The sequence below is a fragment of the Gopherus flavomarginatus genome, chromosome 4 (assembly GCF_025201925.1).
Source record: "Gopherus flavomarginatus isolate rGopFla2 chromosome 4, rGopFla2.mat.asm, whole genome shotgun sequence".
In the NCBI taxonomy this organism is placed as follows: Eukaryota; Metazoa; Chordata; order Testudines; family Testudinidae; genus Gopherus; species Gopherus flavomarginatus.
Genome location: NC_066620.1, coordinates 50,113,306 through 50,127,810, shown reverse-complemented (window position 1 = coordinate 50,127,810; position 14,505 = coordinate 50,113,306). Strand labels below are relative to the sequence as shown.

At 41.1% G+C, this 14,505-nt stretch overlaps 1 protein-coding gene across 1 annotated transcript in view; it reads left to right on the top strand.

Annotated features, from left to right (window-relative positions):
* USH2A (usherin) overlaps positions 1 to 14,505 on the top strand; it is a 570,592-nt gene that overhangs the window by 397,262 nt on the left and 158,825 nt on the right. The window contains exons 41-42 of the mRNA XM_050950274.1: positions 10,138 to 10,472; positions 12,566 to 12,688. Coding sequence (XP_050806231.1) covers positions 10,138 to 10,472; positions 12,566 to 12,688 — 458 coding nt within the window. The remainder of the gene's footprint in view (positions 1 to 10,137; positions 10,473 to 12,565; positions 12,689 to 14,505) is intronic.

Genomic DNA, 14,505 nt, shown 5'->3' with positions numbered 1-14,505 from the left:
AGAAGTTTTCCACAATAGGACAGAGTAATTCAAAATCTGCTAATTCATACTGGGTGTATTTCTTAGCTGAAACATTACCTTACTTCTGTCCTCTAAGAGTACAGTCAAAACTCTTAAGGACAGAAAGGGTTTATCACAGTATCGTCAAAAGAAATGAAGCAAAATTATATAATTAGATACTTGAAAAGCATACTGTAGTAAATAATTCGAGAGATTGGACACAACTAATGTTGCTTACATAAAGAACAGTAGATTCATTACTAGCCAGCTGTCTAATTTAAGGCCAAATCCTGCACCAACTAAAATAAAAGACTACATTTAATAGCTACTCATTTCTGCTAGCATTTAGCATTTTAACACATTTCTGTAATTGGTTAGAGGTGGACTGAATCTATACAGTTTATAAGCCTACAGTTGTCAAAGTCAGACTTCCAATGTTACCATGGGATTGCTGTCTGAGATCCCCAAGGACTTCTTGCTCTTTGCTCCCCTTGAGAGAAGCAAATTGCCTGAATGTGGGTGGGGAGGAGGAGAAGGCAGAGATGTAGTTCTGCCCTTCCCACCCTAGTGGAGCCAGCACACCAGAAGCAGCTCTGCCTGTTAAATTCTATAGAACTTTCATGTGGGGGTATGTCTACACTACAGGATAAATTCGAATTAGCTTAAGCCGATTTTATAAAACAGATATTATAAAGTCGATTGTGCGCATCCACACTAGGCACATTAATTCGGTGGTGTGCGTCCGTGGTCCAAGGCTAGCGTCGATTTCTGGAGCGGTGCACTGTGGATAGCTACTGTAAAATAATGAGGCCAATAACGTCGATTTGCATCCACACTAACCCTAAATCGATATAGTAATATCGATTTTAGCGTTACTTCTCTCGTTTTGTAGGAGTACAGAAATCGATTTAAAGAGCCCTTTAAATCGATATAAAGAGCAGTGTAGTGTGGACGGGTGCAGCGTTAAATCGATTTAACGCTGTTAAAATCGGTTTAACAGCGTAGTGTGGACCAGGCCTAAGAGTGGTGAGGTTCTGAAGCCGCTCCATGGCCATTACTGTAGCACTGAGGCGACATCATTTCTATGTGGAGGGAGAAGAAAGAGAAAAAACATAGGCTTAGCTGATCCTCTAGGTTCCCCTTTCTGCACCTGCACTTTGGCATGAAGATGACCCCTTACATATCCTCACACCACTTTCACTGCCAGGTGCACAGGCATAGAGGGTGCTTCAGGACTTGTCCCTCAAAGATTGAAATTTATTCTGAAAAGAGGTAGGATAAATCTGGCTCAGATGACTTTATATTGGTAACGTTTAAATTCGTGTTAGTCTCAGTGAGGTGGCTCTGTAAACTGAGTCACAAAACCTTCATGAATACAGCACCTGCTTAGTGCTCAAAACATGCTTATGCTGCACAAGACTCTTGTCATATTAAATATCTACAGTGGCAACTCTTATGTGAAGAGTGGAAAATAAGCAATCTCTTCAGGAGTGAACCAGCGTGAGACTTTAATTATCTCTTGCCCTAGAGAGAGCTGTCCTTCCAGGATAGAGCTGAAGGGATTGTGGAAGGGTGCTGTGGGAAAGGTTATATTGAGAGGCTCTTTCACCAAGCTAGGGATGTGAATCAATAGAGGCTTTCACTTGTCAGTGCAACCAATCCCTAAACTATGAGCGCAAATATTTACTTAAACTGGAAAAAAAGAGAATTTATTATGAAGAGAAACATATTTCCATTCCTTTATTTAGTCATAAAATCAATATAAATGATTTTGTGATGTGAAGAATTCAAAGCGCTGTAGCAAGAGTACTCACTGGAGTATACAGCTTATTTTCTTAGACATAAGCCTTTACTCTACAAGGAGAAAAAATGTCAGCACAGCATCCGCTGTCTCGGTATAAATGCTTCTGACGCTGTATGTAGGGTGACCAGATGTCCTGATTTTATTGAGACAGTCCCAATTTTTGGGTCTTTTTCTTATATAGGCTCCTATTACCCCCTACTCCCTGTCCTGATTTTTCACGTTTGCTATCTGGTCACCGTAGCTGTATGTGATCCTTTTTATAGTAATTTTAATCAGAATGGCCTGGTGTCTCCCAATACCATTCAGCTTGCATTCATTTTTGCAGAAAAAAGTGTAACGTTGCTGATAGTTTTTAAACCACCCATTTCTGTGACACCTGCATGATATTCTTTAATATTTGCTGAATTGATAATGTTCATGGCAGCAGAGTATACTGAGCAATAAACTGCTTTTGTGGCTGATTAAATGCCAAAGTGACGAGGAGATATGCAGCAACTGCAGAAGTCGTTTATTTAGTGTATTCCAATGCCGTGAACATTATTCCTGTTACACAAGATTTGCTATACCCTGATGTACAGAAGTAGAAAAGAAATTGATTATTTTCTTGTGATGGTTGCAAGTGCTTCATGCCTCATTCTCACACTTCACTCTGGTATGACATTGGAGAGTGTATTTAGATTGATCAATTTGAGAAGAGGCTAGTTTATATAGTGAATAATTGTTTACGTGAGTACTCAGTGTAGATAAAGAATTAAGAGACTGGACACATTGAACTAGATTCACCATTTTTGTTAAATGATGCTTTTTTGCACTAGACTTCACCCATCTAACTTGCAGTAGGCAGGTGCTGTTTCTACTGCTGCCCTAACTTGGGGTTTACAACTGGGGAGGACAGCTTTAGTCCCCACCAGAAGATTCACAAGTGACCTGCAAGTAGCGGCCTCTGTGACAATGTACTGGATAAGTAGATGCCTGGGTACCCTGAATGTACTCCCTCCTGTACCAATGCCACTTGCAGGTCTGCTGACAGAGAAGTTGCAACCATTTTCCACTTCTGTAGCCGCAATCTTGGAGAGCTTTCTGGCTCAATCTAAAAGGTGGCCTGGACCCTGTACTTTGCCTGGTCCATTATGTCAAAGAGAAGGAATAATGCTACATTTTTCTCGGCTGAGATAGGGTGAAATTCTTGTCTTACAGCACAGTTGACCATATGGTCTTGAAATATTTTGTCATCAGGATGGCCCTTCAAGATAAAATCCACAATATATATTTCCTTACATTCAAATTAGATCTCAGATGCCAAATGCAAAATGAGGAGAACAATAAACTAGTCTGATGTCATCTATCATCTTTTTTTGTGTATTCTGTGTATAGTAACTGCTAAAAATACATTTCCTCCTTTGATAGTGATGGCCCTCTAGCATCTGACAGTGGTTCATTTTGCCCTCTTGCAGAGCTTACCCCAAGTATTTCCCTGTAGCTATTCTGAAGGAAGGAAGAGTGTAATCTTTCTTAATTCATCTTATAGTCCTTGTTCATTATTTTCATTTGAGTTTTGTCTCCTCTGTCTCAGCCCCATTGCCACCCTTTTCCACACACTGGAAGGAGCTGCAACTAAGAAGGCTGGTGCTCTCCAGTTGAGACTGAATAGTGAGCGCACTGGGCCTGCCATCGAGGAAGCAATCTCCATCTTTTCCTTGCAGCAGGATGATCCTTCTTTACTACATAGCATAACGTGTTTTTTAAGTGGTCACTTTCTCAAGGCTGACTACTTTAACTGCATACAAACAATTAAACAAAAAGAGAAACAATCATCATAATTGTTACCCCAACTCCACTCTTTGCTTGGACATGCGAAGCAGGAAATTTAGTGGTCAGGACTCTTAACCTACCGTTATTCTACAAACAGGCTATTAGTAAAAGACCTGGAAGCGAGGATCACAATTCAAATGGTTGCTATTCAGAAGTACAGTTAGACCCATTATAGAGTTGGTCCAGTTACAGCTGGTGAAGATAAGTGAAAGAAAAGATATTTTCCATATCTGCATATCATGGAGTTACAGTTGCATTATGGGACATTACGTGCCCGCTCAGCCTGTTGCCTGGCTCTGAGACCCCCACTGTCCCTTGCGGAGTCACTGCTGTAAAGGGCTAAGAGAGGTCCATTGAAAGGGATTACAGAAAGAAAGTTGGCTCCTGTGGCTAGCCATGGAGCAGTGGAAAAAAGACCTTAGGGGTCTTCTGGGTCCCTGCAGCCTGCTTTGGGATAACTTTGTTAGTGCTACTTTGTGAGTTTAGTGTTTTGAAGAATAAAACTGTGCTCTGAAGAAAGGGTGTGAATGCTTTGGGGCGTGGCGTTCATCCTTGCTAGGCAGAGGAGACAGGTTGGCAGCCAACACTCCAGATTCTCACAGGAGTAAGATCAGAATAATGCAGTTATCTCAAAATATTAACGTTACATAGCACCAATATATTCCACTGCAGTGATTCTCCAGTATTTTACTTCTCAGATCACTTTGTGCTAGATAAAAACTCTCATGGTCCCATCCTCCATCTCTCTTAAGACCCAGTCTACCACTGCTTCATTCTCAAATTGCTTCATCCTGCAGACTGCTGCAAAGGACTCTACAGAGCACCACTGGGTTAAGGAGAGTACTAATCACCTGGTATCTACCCTTGTGTATTACTGAGTTAAAAGGAAATGCAACCAGAAGACCTACAGACTTCATCTTCGGAAAAAAATAAATAAAAAAACCCTATGGCTCTTTTCCAGTTTTACACAAGTGTGCCCTGTGGTTTGGGGAAACTGTTAAAGAGCAATCAATCCTTGTGTGAAGATTGCCTTGTAATGTTGCTAAGGTCAGTGAGACCTTGGTTTATTTGCCATATAAGTGCTGCTTGAGCAAGTTGAGCTACTGTAACACCCCTAGGAGCAGCCTTAACCTGCACATCTGAGATTTTTCTGCATTTCAGGGTTGTGATTTCCTGCACAGCTTGCTGATTTGGGGCATGCCATACAGTGGAGTGACTTGGAGAAAACTAATCAGAACCTCATCAGCATATCCCTGTGCATTGAACAATATCAATGAAAAAGTTTCGGGTTCTGCAATAGTTACATAGACTTATACAGAAATGTTATTTCCATTTACCCAGTATTCAGTGCAAGTGCTTCTCAAACCATTTCTACTAGCAACTGATGGTTGCAGGCTTGATCCTGCTGCCCTCTTGTATTTGTAACTCTGATTGACGTGGATGGGAATTGCGCGTGCATGAGAATTGCAGGAAATACATAAAAATGTGACAATTAACTGGTTTGGGTTTTTTTTTAAAAGAAGTACGGCTATATCTCTGCACATATAGAAATACAATGGATTTTATTGGAGTAGGTTTATGGAATGGCTGATTAGCCCTTCTGAACTAAATACATCTTGTCCTTCACAGCAATCCATTTCTTTCCTTTAATCATATTATTGGAAGTGGAATAGTAGAGCTGGATCATTGAACCCATGTAATAGAAGCAAAGAGTCCTGTGGCACCTTATAGACTAACTGACGTTTTGGAGCATGAGCTTTCATGGGTGAATACCCACTTCGTCAGATGCTTGACACCTGGGCAGCATCTTTGATACATCAGCATCTCTGATACTTGACACCATGTAATAGAGTAATTTCAAACAAATAAGAACTTCAGAGTGTTGTTCTGTCTTTGCAATTCTTGCTAATTACCAGAGAGATATGCAGGTTACTGAATGTCTTGTATTCTCACTCTTGGCCTCTACCAGGAATCAGGATCTATTCCAACTCCTGACGCAATCCCAGCTTAGTTTTCTTTTAAATCAGGCAACAATCTACAGTGATATTTGTTTTGGGGAGGTAACATAATCCAGTGACTAGAACACAGGAGCAGAAGTTGGGAGAGCTGGGCTCTATTTGCCTATGTCTTACTATGTGATATTGGGTAAAACGCTCAATCTCTTTTTGATTTGGTTGATTCATCTATAAAATAAGGATAATAACTTACCTTTCTAATTTACTTTGGGGCTTACAGTGTAAAGCTCTCAACAGTGTATCTGGTATGGTCATACTCACCAATGAGAGTGAGACTAGTGTAAAACAAAAAATGTGGTTGAGTACTTCTTTTGCAACTCTTTTTAGAATTAAATTGAAATGTTCGGACTGCTGTCAAAAAGAAAAGCTTTCTGAGGTTATGTTTAATGGGGAGAAAGTGGCTAATTTCGGTCCCTTTAAATTTTGCGGTGGAGAAAATGAGGTGCTTTGATCTTTAAATGACAGCTTCCAGTGTCATTACAATGAATCAGTTAATCTCTCCCAGTAGTTACGATGTTCTGGCTTCCTCATCTGCACCTTATTTCATGGCCTCAGTGTTGAGCTTCAGATCAATGAACAAACTGCTACTGTTTCCAACAGAGACTGTCTCGTGAGCCCTTTTGGTTTCATGCGCTGCCCAGTTCTGACCTCAAATCTGGCAGATTCAGGATAAAGAGGAGACAAGGCCCAGTTGTGTCACAATGAATTTAAACCAGACTGGCTCTGCCATCTTTATTTACATTGCATAGGCCAGTCAGTCACTTGACCTTGTCCTTGGTTTGTCATAGTATATAGGCTACCACTTTTTATGACAGAAAAGTTTGCCTGAAGTGGCATTGGATTGTATATCCTGTTCCATCCTTCTTTCCAGGTGACATCTGAAGTTCAAGGCAGGTCAGCTCCCCGAAACATATGAGCATCATCTCAAGTTTAAATTACCCCTTGCTATTCCATCTTGATCTTAGATAGACCAACTACCCTAGCAATAAATAGAACACTGAGTCCACAAAGTTCAGAGGGAACCATGCCAAGTGAAACCAGGACTTTACTTTCTGCTACTTACATCATTGTGCCTGGTTTGCAATGTTTCATTCTCTATGCAATTTGCATTACAAGATAAAATACCTACTGTAATTTAGGCAGGGGCAGAATCTCATTCATGTATTGTACAGCCCCCAGCACAGCGTCAGTGCACAACACATAATACAGAATAATATCCAAGAGTCCTTTCAAGTTTCAATATATACGACGCTGTCAATGTGAGAATCAGATGCTGAAGAGTCAGAGGAGCAGCAGTGGTACTGCATGTGCTGATAACCTCCCATCCCCCTAGATGGTGTTACATAGCACTGTACATGTTTTATTTAATGAATTTTATTGTGTGCTGCTAAATAACTTAAGTATCCGAAGTTCAGCAGTGACACACTAGCAGGAGCCTTGCCTGCACCAGAACCAGTCTCCTGGTAACCCACTGAGCACAGCTGGCCCTGATAGAAGCTATTGGTTTGATTGCACCATCTGATTGGCTGAAGGAGTTAGCAGGCTGATAGTCAGGCTCAACAGCAGCAGCAGACCAGTGGCTGGGGGTTGGAGCAGGAACAGGCTGGTCAGTGCCTGCAGCTCCCCCACCAGCCTGTTCCTGCTCCAACCCCCAGCTCCTTCCTGACTTCTGACTCCCCAGCTCAGACCCTCAGCTCCATCTTCTGACTGCAACTGCAATGAACCTTTCAGCTTAGGCTTTGGTTTCTGACTCCTGGCTCTGATCCTCTACTAGGTCTTCTGACTGCTACTCTGCTAACCCTTCAGCTTAGCTCTGGTCTCTGTCTCCCAGCTACAACCTTTGACTTTGCTCCAGGACCCGCCTCATCTGGATTCAACTTTAATTGATAGGCCAGAGTGCCCACGACTCGGTGACTGACTCATAAATCACCTCAGGAAACAAAGCAAAATCGGTACAAGTTGAACATTTTGAGGCAACTTAGAGGGTAATCCTCAAAGTGTCCCCAAACATACTACATATAATACTTCTGTTGGAAGTCCTCTTCCATTAAACAGCCCAGACTAGTCAGTCCTTTGAGAGCTCACTTAAGACAGTTAAGGATTACCTGTGCTAATGATTCAAAATAAAACACTTGAACTATGATCTTAGTCCTTATTTAGGCAGAACTCAAAGTGAAATCCAAACTTCAGGACTGGGCCCTATATTAGTTACAAAATATAATTATGGCTGTGGAAACATGATTTTCCAAAGTGGGTCAGACCAGTGCGCCACCGAGTCTGGTATGCTGCCTCCTTCAGTGACAAATATGAGTTTCCTGTGGAACGTGCCCACCCCCCTCTCCTCCTCACACATTCACAATGCATCGGGTCCACTGTGCTGTATTGTTCATTCACAATGTAGTGGGAAGAAATGTTCCTTCCTGGATCTGGGAAATTGCAACACAAAATACACTAGCCTGGCTGTTTTCTATCTACATTTTAAAATGAAACCTGTAAGCTTTATATTACCCATGCTCCTATACTTTTTAAACACAGGGAGAAAGTGCATCAGCTCCTCCAAAAAGAGATTTTGCTCTTTTGCATAAAGGTGAGTGATAGTAATATATCTTTCTAGTAGATGAACTAGGAAAGATGCAAAATCTTCTTCTACCTTCTGCTACCTGCTGGTATTGTATTCCTTGTGATGTTATCTTCATTTCCTTAATCATATCTAAGGAATGGTAGAAATCTGAATAGCACACTTGAAACCTAGCCAGAGTAAAATCTTTTCTTTGTTGACATGGGTAAGCTTGTTTGTGTTCTCATAAATCAAGACTGCCCTTTTTATAATTCTGTATTTAATAATATTCCAGATTTTGTTATCAAAGATCTTCAGCTTTCTTCAAAATTCTGCTGCCAAGATCCTTGCAAGTATCAAGGCTCAAGCATTCCTCATGTTCTTAAGATCTAACATTAGTTACTCCCTGGTGGTATTCAGGATTCTTTCAAAAACATGCTATGAAGCCAGCCCCTTTGTACTCGGGGCATGTGTTAGTATGTGGAGTCTCCATTTTAGAGGGACTCAGTTTTGAGACTTGAGAGAATTAGGGAGCAGGTTACTCAATTGATCAGCACCTCCACTAAAATATTTTCATATGACTATATTATAAAACAACATTATTTTGTTTATTTATTTTGTAACACACACAGCTTGAGCTAGCTGTTCTCCAGTCGTATTTTCTAAGGCTCAGGCCTTAGCTTTGCCAAGCATGAGTGAAGGAAAGGCAACGGAGGCACTAAGCCACCTTTCTGCCTCCCCCTATTCTGGGGCTGCACTGGGTTGAATTGGCTTCTGGCACAAACTAGAACAGTCACAGAGCTAGTCTAGTTTACACCTTGAGGGTCCCCGTGTAGAAAGAGATGATAGTGCTGAGCCAGCCAGGCCTGCTTCACACCACTGGGAGAATCCTAACAGGGGAATCTGCAGTTTCCTCTTGAGGGCAGCTTTAAGTCCACTTCATACTGTTGCAATGACACAGAGAGGATTTAATCTGGACCTAGGGCCCATTGTATGTATTATCTCTATCTGGTTGACATATGTCTGTGAACTCACAGCATGATCTAGTTCCCATTGGAGTCAGCTAGTGCAACGGGAGTTGGATCAGACCTGCAGAGTGGATACGGACAAGCCTATATCAAGGTACTAATTAATCAGGCAAACATAAAAATTATTCACACTGAAAGTTGAGTAAGACTGCAAGAAAAATAGGGTTTTGATTTTGTTTTGTTTAAATTTGTTGTCTTGGAAAGACCGATTTATACGTAAAGCGATAAATATAATATGCAGAGCAACATATACCTATGGTAGCAATACATGTTATTGTAACTTATTACTGAAAAATAAAAACATGTTAATGGTATGGGTAGATGTTTTCTTAACATGCCCTGATAGGTAAAACGATGAGCTTTTACTGATAATAACACATAATAGCAGAATATGATACATGTATACCACCCAGTACATTACAGTACAAAAGTGAGTGTGTATGTGTGTGCGTGTGTGTATATATATACACATAGTAATTAAGTGTAATTAAGCATTACAGTAGTATCTAAGCATCTTGCAGTCTTCCCTATCCACAGAAATCCTATGAGGTAGGGAAGTATTATCCCCATTTGACAGATGGGAGCTGATTTAAGCTACAGAGTGATTAAAGAATAGATTTTTAAAAGCAAAAATGGCATGTAAACACCTACTGTCCCTTTGAAATTTAATGAACAGTAGGTGCCTATCTGCTGTTCATGCCTTTGAAAATCTATCCTAAGTGGCTGGCCTACAGTCGCATGTGAAGTCTGCAGCCATACTGGGAACTGAACCCAAGTCTCTTGAGTCCCAGATTTGTGGTCCAGCCACTGGACTATCTTTTCTCTCTAAAGGAAGAAAGAACATCTTATTGTCACAGGTGCGCCCATGTTAATTATGTTATTGCCAGTAGTTGGATTCTAAGAACACCTTTATTTTCTCAGGTCTCTTGGAAACGTCCTCTCATACTGAATGGAGAAATTCTTAGCTATGAGATCCGCATGCCTGACCCTCGAATTACCATCACCAGCAACATTTCATCAATGCAAAACCATGTGGTGACGAACCTGATACCTTTCACAAATTACTCAGTCACTATACTAGCTTGTTCTGGAGGTGACAGTTTCTTGGGAGGCTGCACAGAGAGTTTACCTACGCATGTGACCACCCAGCCAACAATTCCTCAGGGCATTAGCCCCTTGTCTGTGACTCCAATAAGTGAATCATTTATTGCTGTTTCCTGGCAACTGCCCTCTAGGCCCAATGGACCACACTTGAGGTAAGGTATAGCAATTTGTAACTTAAGGGTGGGTGACACATCACAGGACTTCTGGAAATGTGCACACCCAGGAAATGGAATTCCATGCCTCTGTTGATCCATGGGGTAAGTATACTTCAGCGTTTAATTCACAACTAGGACCAGAGGCTATCCTCAGCTTACCTAGATCCATCCCAGAGAATTGCCAGCTTCGTGGCATGCTCTCCCTTTTTTTTCAGACCCTGTGGAAGCCCCTCACTGAGATTCAGGCTCCATGGTGTGGCTGCAGGGCCAGCAGAATTTTCCTATACTCTCCTGCACTCAACCAGTGGGGCAAACCATTTTGAGTTATTGCTGTCTGAGTCAGCATTAATTTGTACAGGTTCTACCTCTGCACTGTGGAAATCCGGCTGAAACACCACAGTAAAGAGCGGAATGCATTGTAGCTGTCAGAGCACTATCATCCAAGAGGCTAGAATGAAACAGCAGGAGGGCAGGATACAATGCAAACCCAGCTCTAACACATATAGCTCTGCACTGCCTGTGCCTCCTGGGATCCATGCAGATATCAGGGGAGCTGCCAGTTTTTGGTGGTGGTTTATGGGAACATACCACCACTTGGGGAAGAATTAGGAGAAAACTCTGAGCGTATAAACTCAGGGAGCCCTCAGTACCCTATGCAGGTTAGTCCAACACAGGGGAAGATGGGGCTATTTATAATTTGGTGAGATGAAATGTTCTTCAGAATTGAAGATTACTTTATTTTGTGTTTGATTCCTGGTGGTGTATATGATAAATAGATTGTGGAGGAGTGGAGGAGAAAATAAGCAGCAAGATTCCTGGGAGCTTCAGGGCAGGGGCAAAACAGCAGTGGGTTGATCAGAGGAAGGCAGGCAAGACTGTTCCTTGGAAGATGGGGAAGAACCCCCTTCAGTATGATCTTGTCCTGGGAGCCAGACAGGAGTGCATGCAGGGTTGGATACTGACTTGAATCCGTTCTTTGCCATTTATAAAATAAATGAAATTGACATCCTTCATTCACATAATATAGGGCATCTCACAAACTTGTCCATGCATTGAGGCATTCGATATTTCACATTACACCTACCACACTTTTACAGGCATGTATTATTACACTGCAGCATCAGCCACAGCTTCCTTCCTGTTTTTCTCAATGCTGAATCCTATTGCATCAAGATATTTGAAACCTTTGAAAAGCAATGTACATTTCTCTGAAATCAACAACATGACCAGTTTACCATTGACGACTGAAGTAATTCAACATGAGCTACAGCTGCAAACTTCATTTCCTTCATGGTGTGCCATGCTGCTCTCAGCCAGAAACACCACTAAAGCAGCTGCTCAGTACGGCATGGTGGAGAAAGAAGTCTGCAGCAGCAGCAGCTGCCAGGGAGTGTGATTTACACACCATCACCATCCAATGTTCAAAAAGATGTTGATGTTTCTTATGATTTGTCTTTGAATTATATTGAACAGAATTTGCCAATTCTGTTCAATATAATTAAATTTTATTTAATAAAATTGTTATATTTTGTCTTTGGATTCCCAAACATTGATAACCCTTGATGCAAAAGTTGTTCTTTGGGTATGAAGTCATCAGAACATTTTGGTGAAATTACAACTTAATTAAGTTTTATTACTTAATTACTCAGGTTAAACTCTGAGATACTATAGTGATGGGTGCTTTTGAAATGTGTGATATACTGTACCTCATTCAGTCAGAAAAGACCGGGCTTGGGTAACCTAAAATGAATCTTAAATGTCTTCTCACTAGCTGCAAACTCTACAACAAGCCCTAGCTAGATGCAGAGAAGGCATTTGACTCAATAAAATGGTCATACCATTAAAAACTCTGGTTCTTTCTTTCAAATGAAAGCAGTATGAAACACTTTATTATCCATTTTCAAAGTATATTAAGTAATTGATTTTTTTAAACCTGGAAATATTAAAAAGTTTATCTGAGAAACTTTACAACTGTAAAACAAAATAATGTGTGGCTTTAAAAAAAGCAACAAACAATCCCTCTCCCCCCGATTTTTATGTAATAACATTAGTTGAGATAATCCTGGTGTTCTGCTTGTCTTTTGTGTTAGATATGAGCTCCTGAGACGTAAAATCCAGCAACCACTTGCATCAAATCCCCCTGAAGATTTAAATCTGTGGCACAATATTTACTCAGGAACTCAGTGGTTTTATGAAGATAAGGGTCTTAGCAGGTGAGATTACAAAAACTATAAAAAACAAATGCTGGCATTTTGTGTAGTGCATGTTCAATAGTTCAAAGTGTTCCTTGTGTCTTTATGTTGTGAACATATTAATTGTATAATGAAACATTTTCTGTCATCTTGGCATTAACCATTCTGTCATGCATGGGTTTATTTTTATTTTGTTGCTCTTGAATCTTGCACATAGTATCTTGCTGTAAAAATTCAAGTGAAATTGATGATATGAAGTGAATTTTGAGCTTTGATCTGTTCATACAGTCAAAACCATTTACATCCACTGTAAATTATGCTGTTGGCACACCACGAGCAAGCTGAGTGAATGGTTGAGAAGTTCTAATTTGGATGGATTAAAGCTTGGTGTCAGAGCATTATTTTTCAATCAGTTTTTTAAATTGTCAGCATTGTTTATTGTCTCAGTATTTCCAGACTCAGCCATTTAAAGTGTTCCTAGCTCTAACTTAATTACAGCTTTGTGGTGACTACCTCAGTAGTCTATACTTATGTCACGGAGCCGTGCAATCTGGTCTATCCCCCAACCTGTAAGCAGTGTCTTAGGAGTGACCCTTTCAGTATGCCAGCCCCCGATGGTCTACACAGTTCTGCTGGGACAGGCCAGCAGTCTCTACAACTCTGAAACTGTCTTTAGGTGGCAGAGATACTTGTTTCTCCCCATGGCTCCTTGCAGGATATCCAGCCAAGCCAGAGCCCTGTGGGAGGTTTGTGTTGTACTCTTCCAGCGTGGAATGCCATTAGTAAATATTTGCAGCAATACAAGGCAGCTTTTCCCCAAACAAGATAATTTATTAATCACCTGGGGTACAGATTAGCCTAGAGAAGAAAAGATTAAGACAGAGACATCCCGCCAAGCTGATGTAAAATCCATCTTGACTGTCTCTCTGGGTAGGTCTACACATGTGGTGGTGTGTAGGGTACAGACACCATATAACTGCATTGCTCAGGAGTGTTGATTTTCCACACTCCTGAGCAGAGTAGTTCTATCAACATAAGTGACTAGTGTAAAATCTTTGTCTTAACTCTAGCTCAGAGCCACATGGCACCTTTTTCCTTTGTTCTCCAGCTCAAGGCTTTTGCTCTGCTTCCCTGCATAGAGGTGGGGGTGAAATCTCCTTCCTCTTGGATGTTAGTTACTGAGTTTGAACATCCCGTTGTCTCTGTGGGATCCTCCAATCACACGTGTAGACTTCATTCCGTTTGTTAAGGACTCTGGTCTCCAACCAGACAACTGTGTGACTCAGACACTCATCCCTTCCCATTACACTTTGTCATAAATAGATAGTTAAGGGTTAATGTCTCTTTTACCTGTAAAAGGTTAAGAAGCTCAGTGAACTTGGCTGACACCTGACCAGAGGACCAATAGAGGGACAAGATACTTTCAAATCTTGGTGGAGAAAAGTCTTTGTGCTTTTTGTTTTTGTTCGTTGTTCGCTCTTGGGGCTAAGAGGGACCAGACGTCCACCCAGGCTTTCCCAATCTTTCTGAATCAGTTTTTCATGTTTCAAAATAGTAAGTAATAGCCAGGCAAGGCGGATTAGTGTTATGTTTGTTTCCTCAACTTGTAAATGGTGTTTTGCTGGAAGGATTTTTACCTCTGTAAACTCAGGATGGAAAATGCTTTACAGAGTACTCAGATTCATATAGACTACAGAGACCCTCCCCCCCACCCCCGCCTTAGATTCAAAGTTACAGCAAACAGAGGTAAGCTTCTTAACCCTTTACAGGTAAAAGAGACATTAACCCTTAACTATCTGTTTATGACACACTTAGTGGATAGCAATGTAAAACCAAGA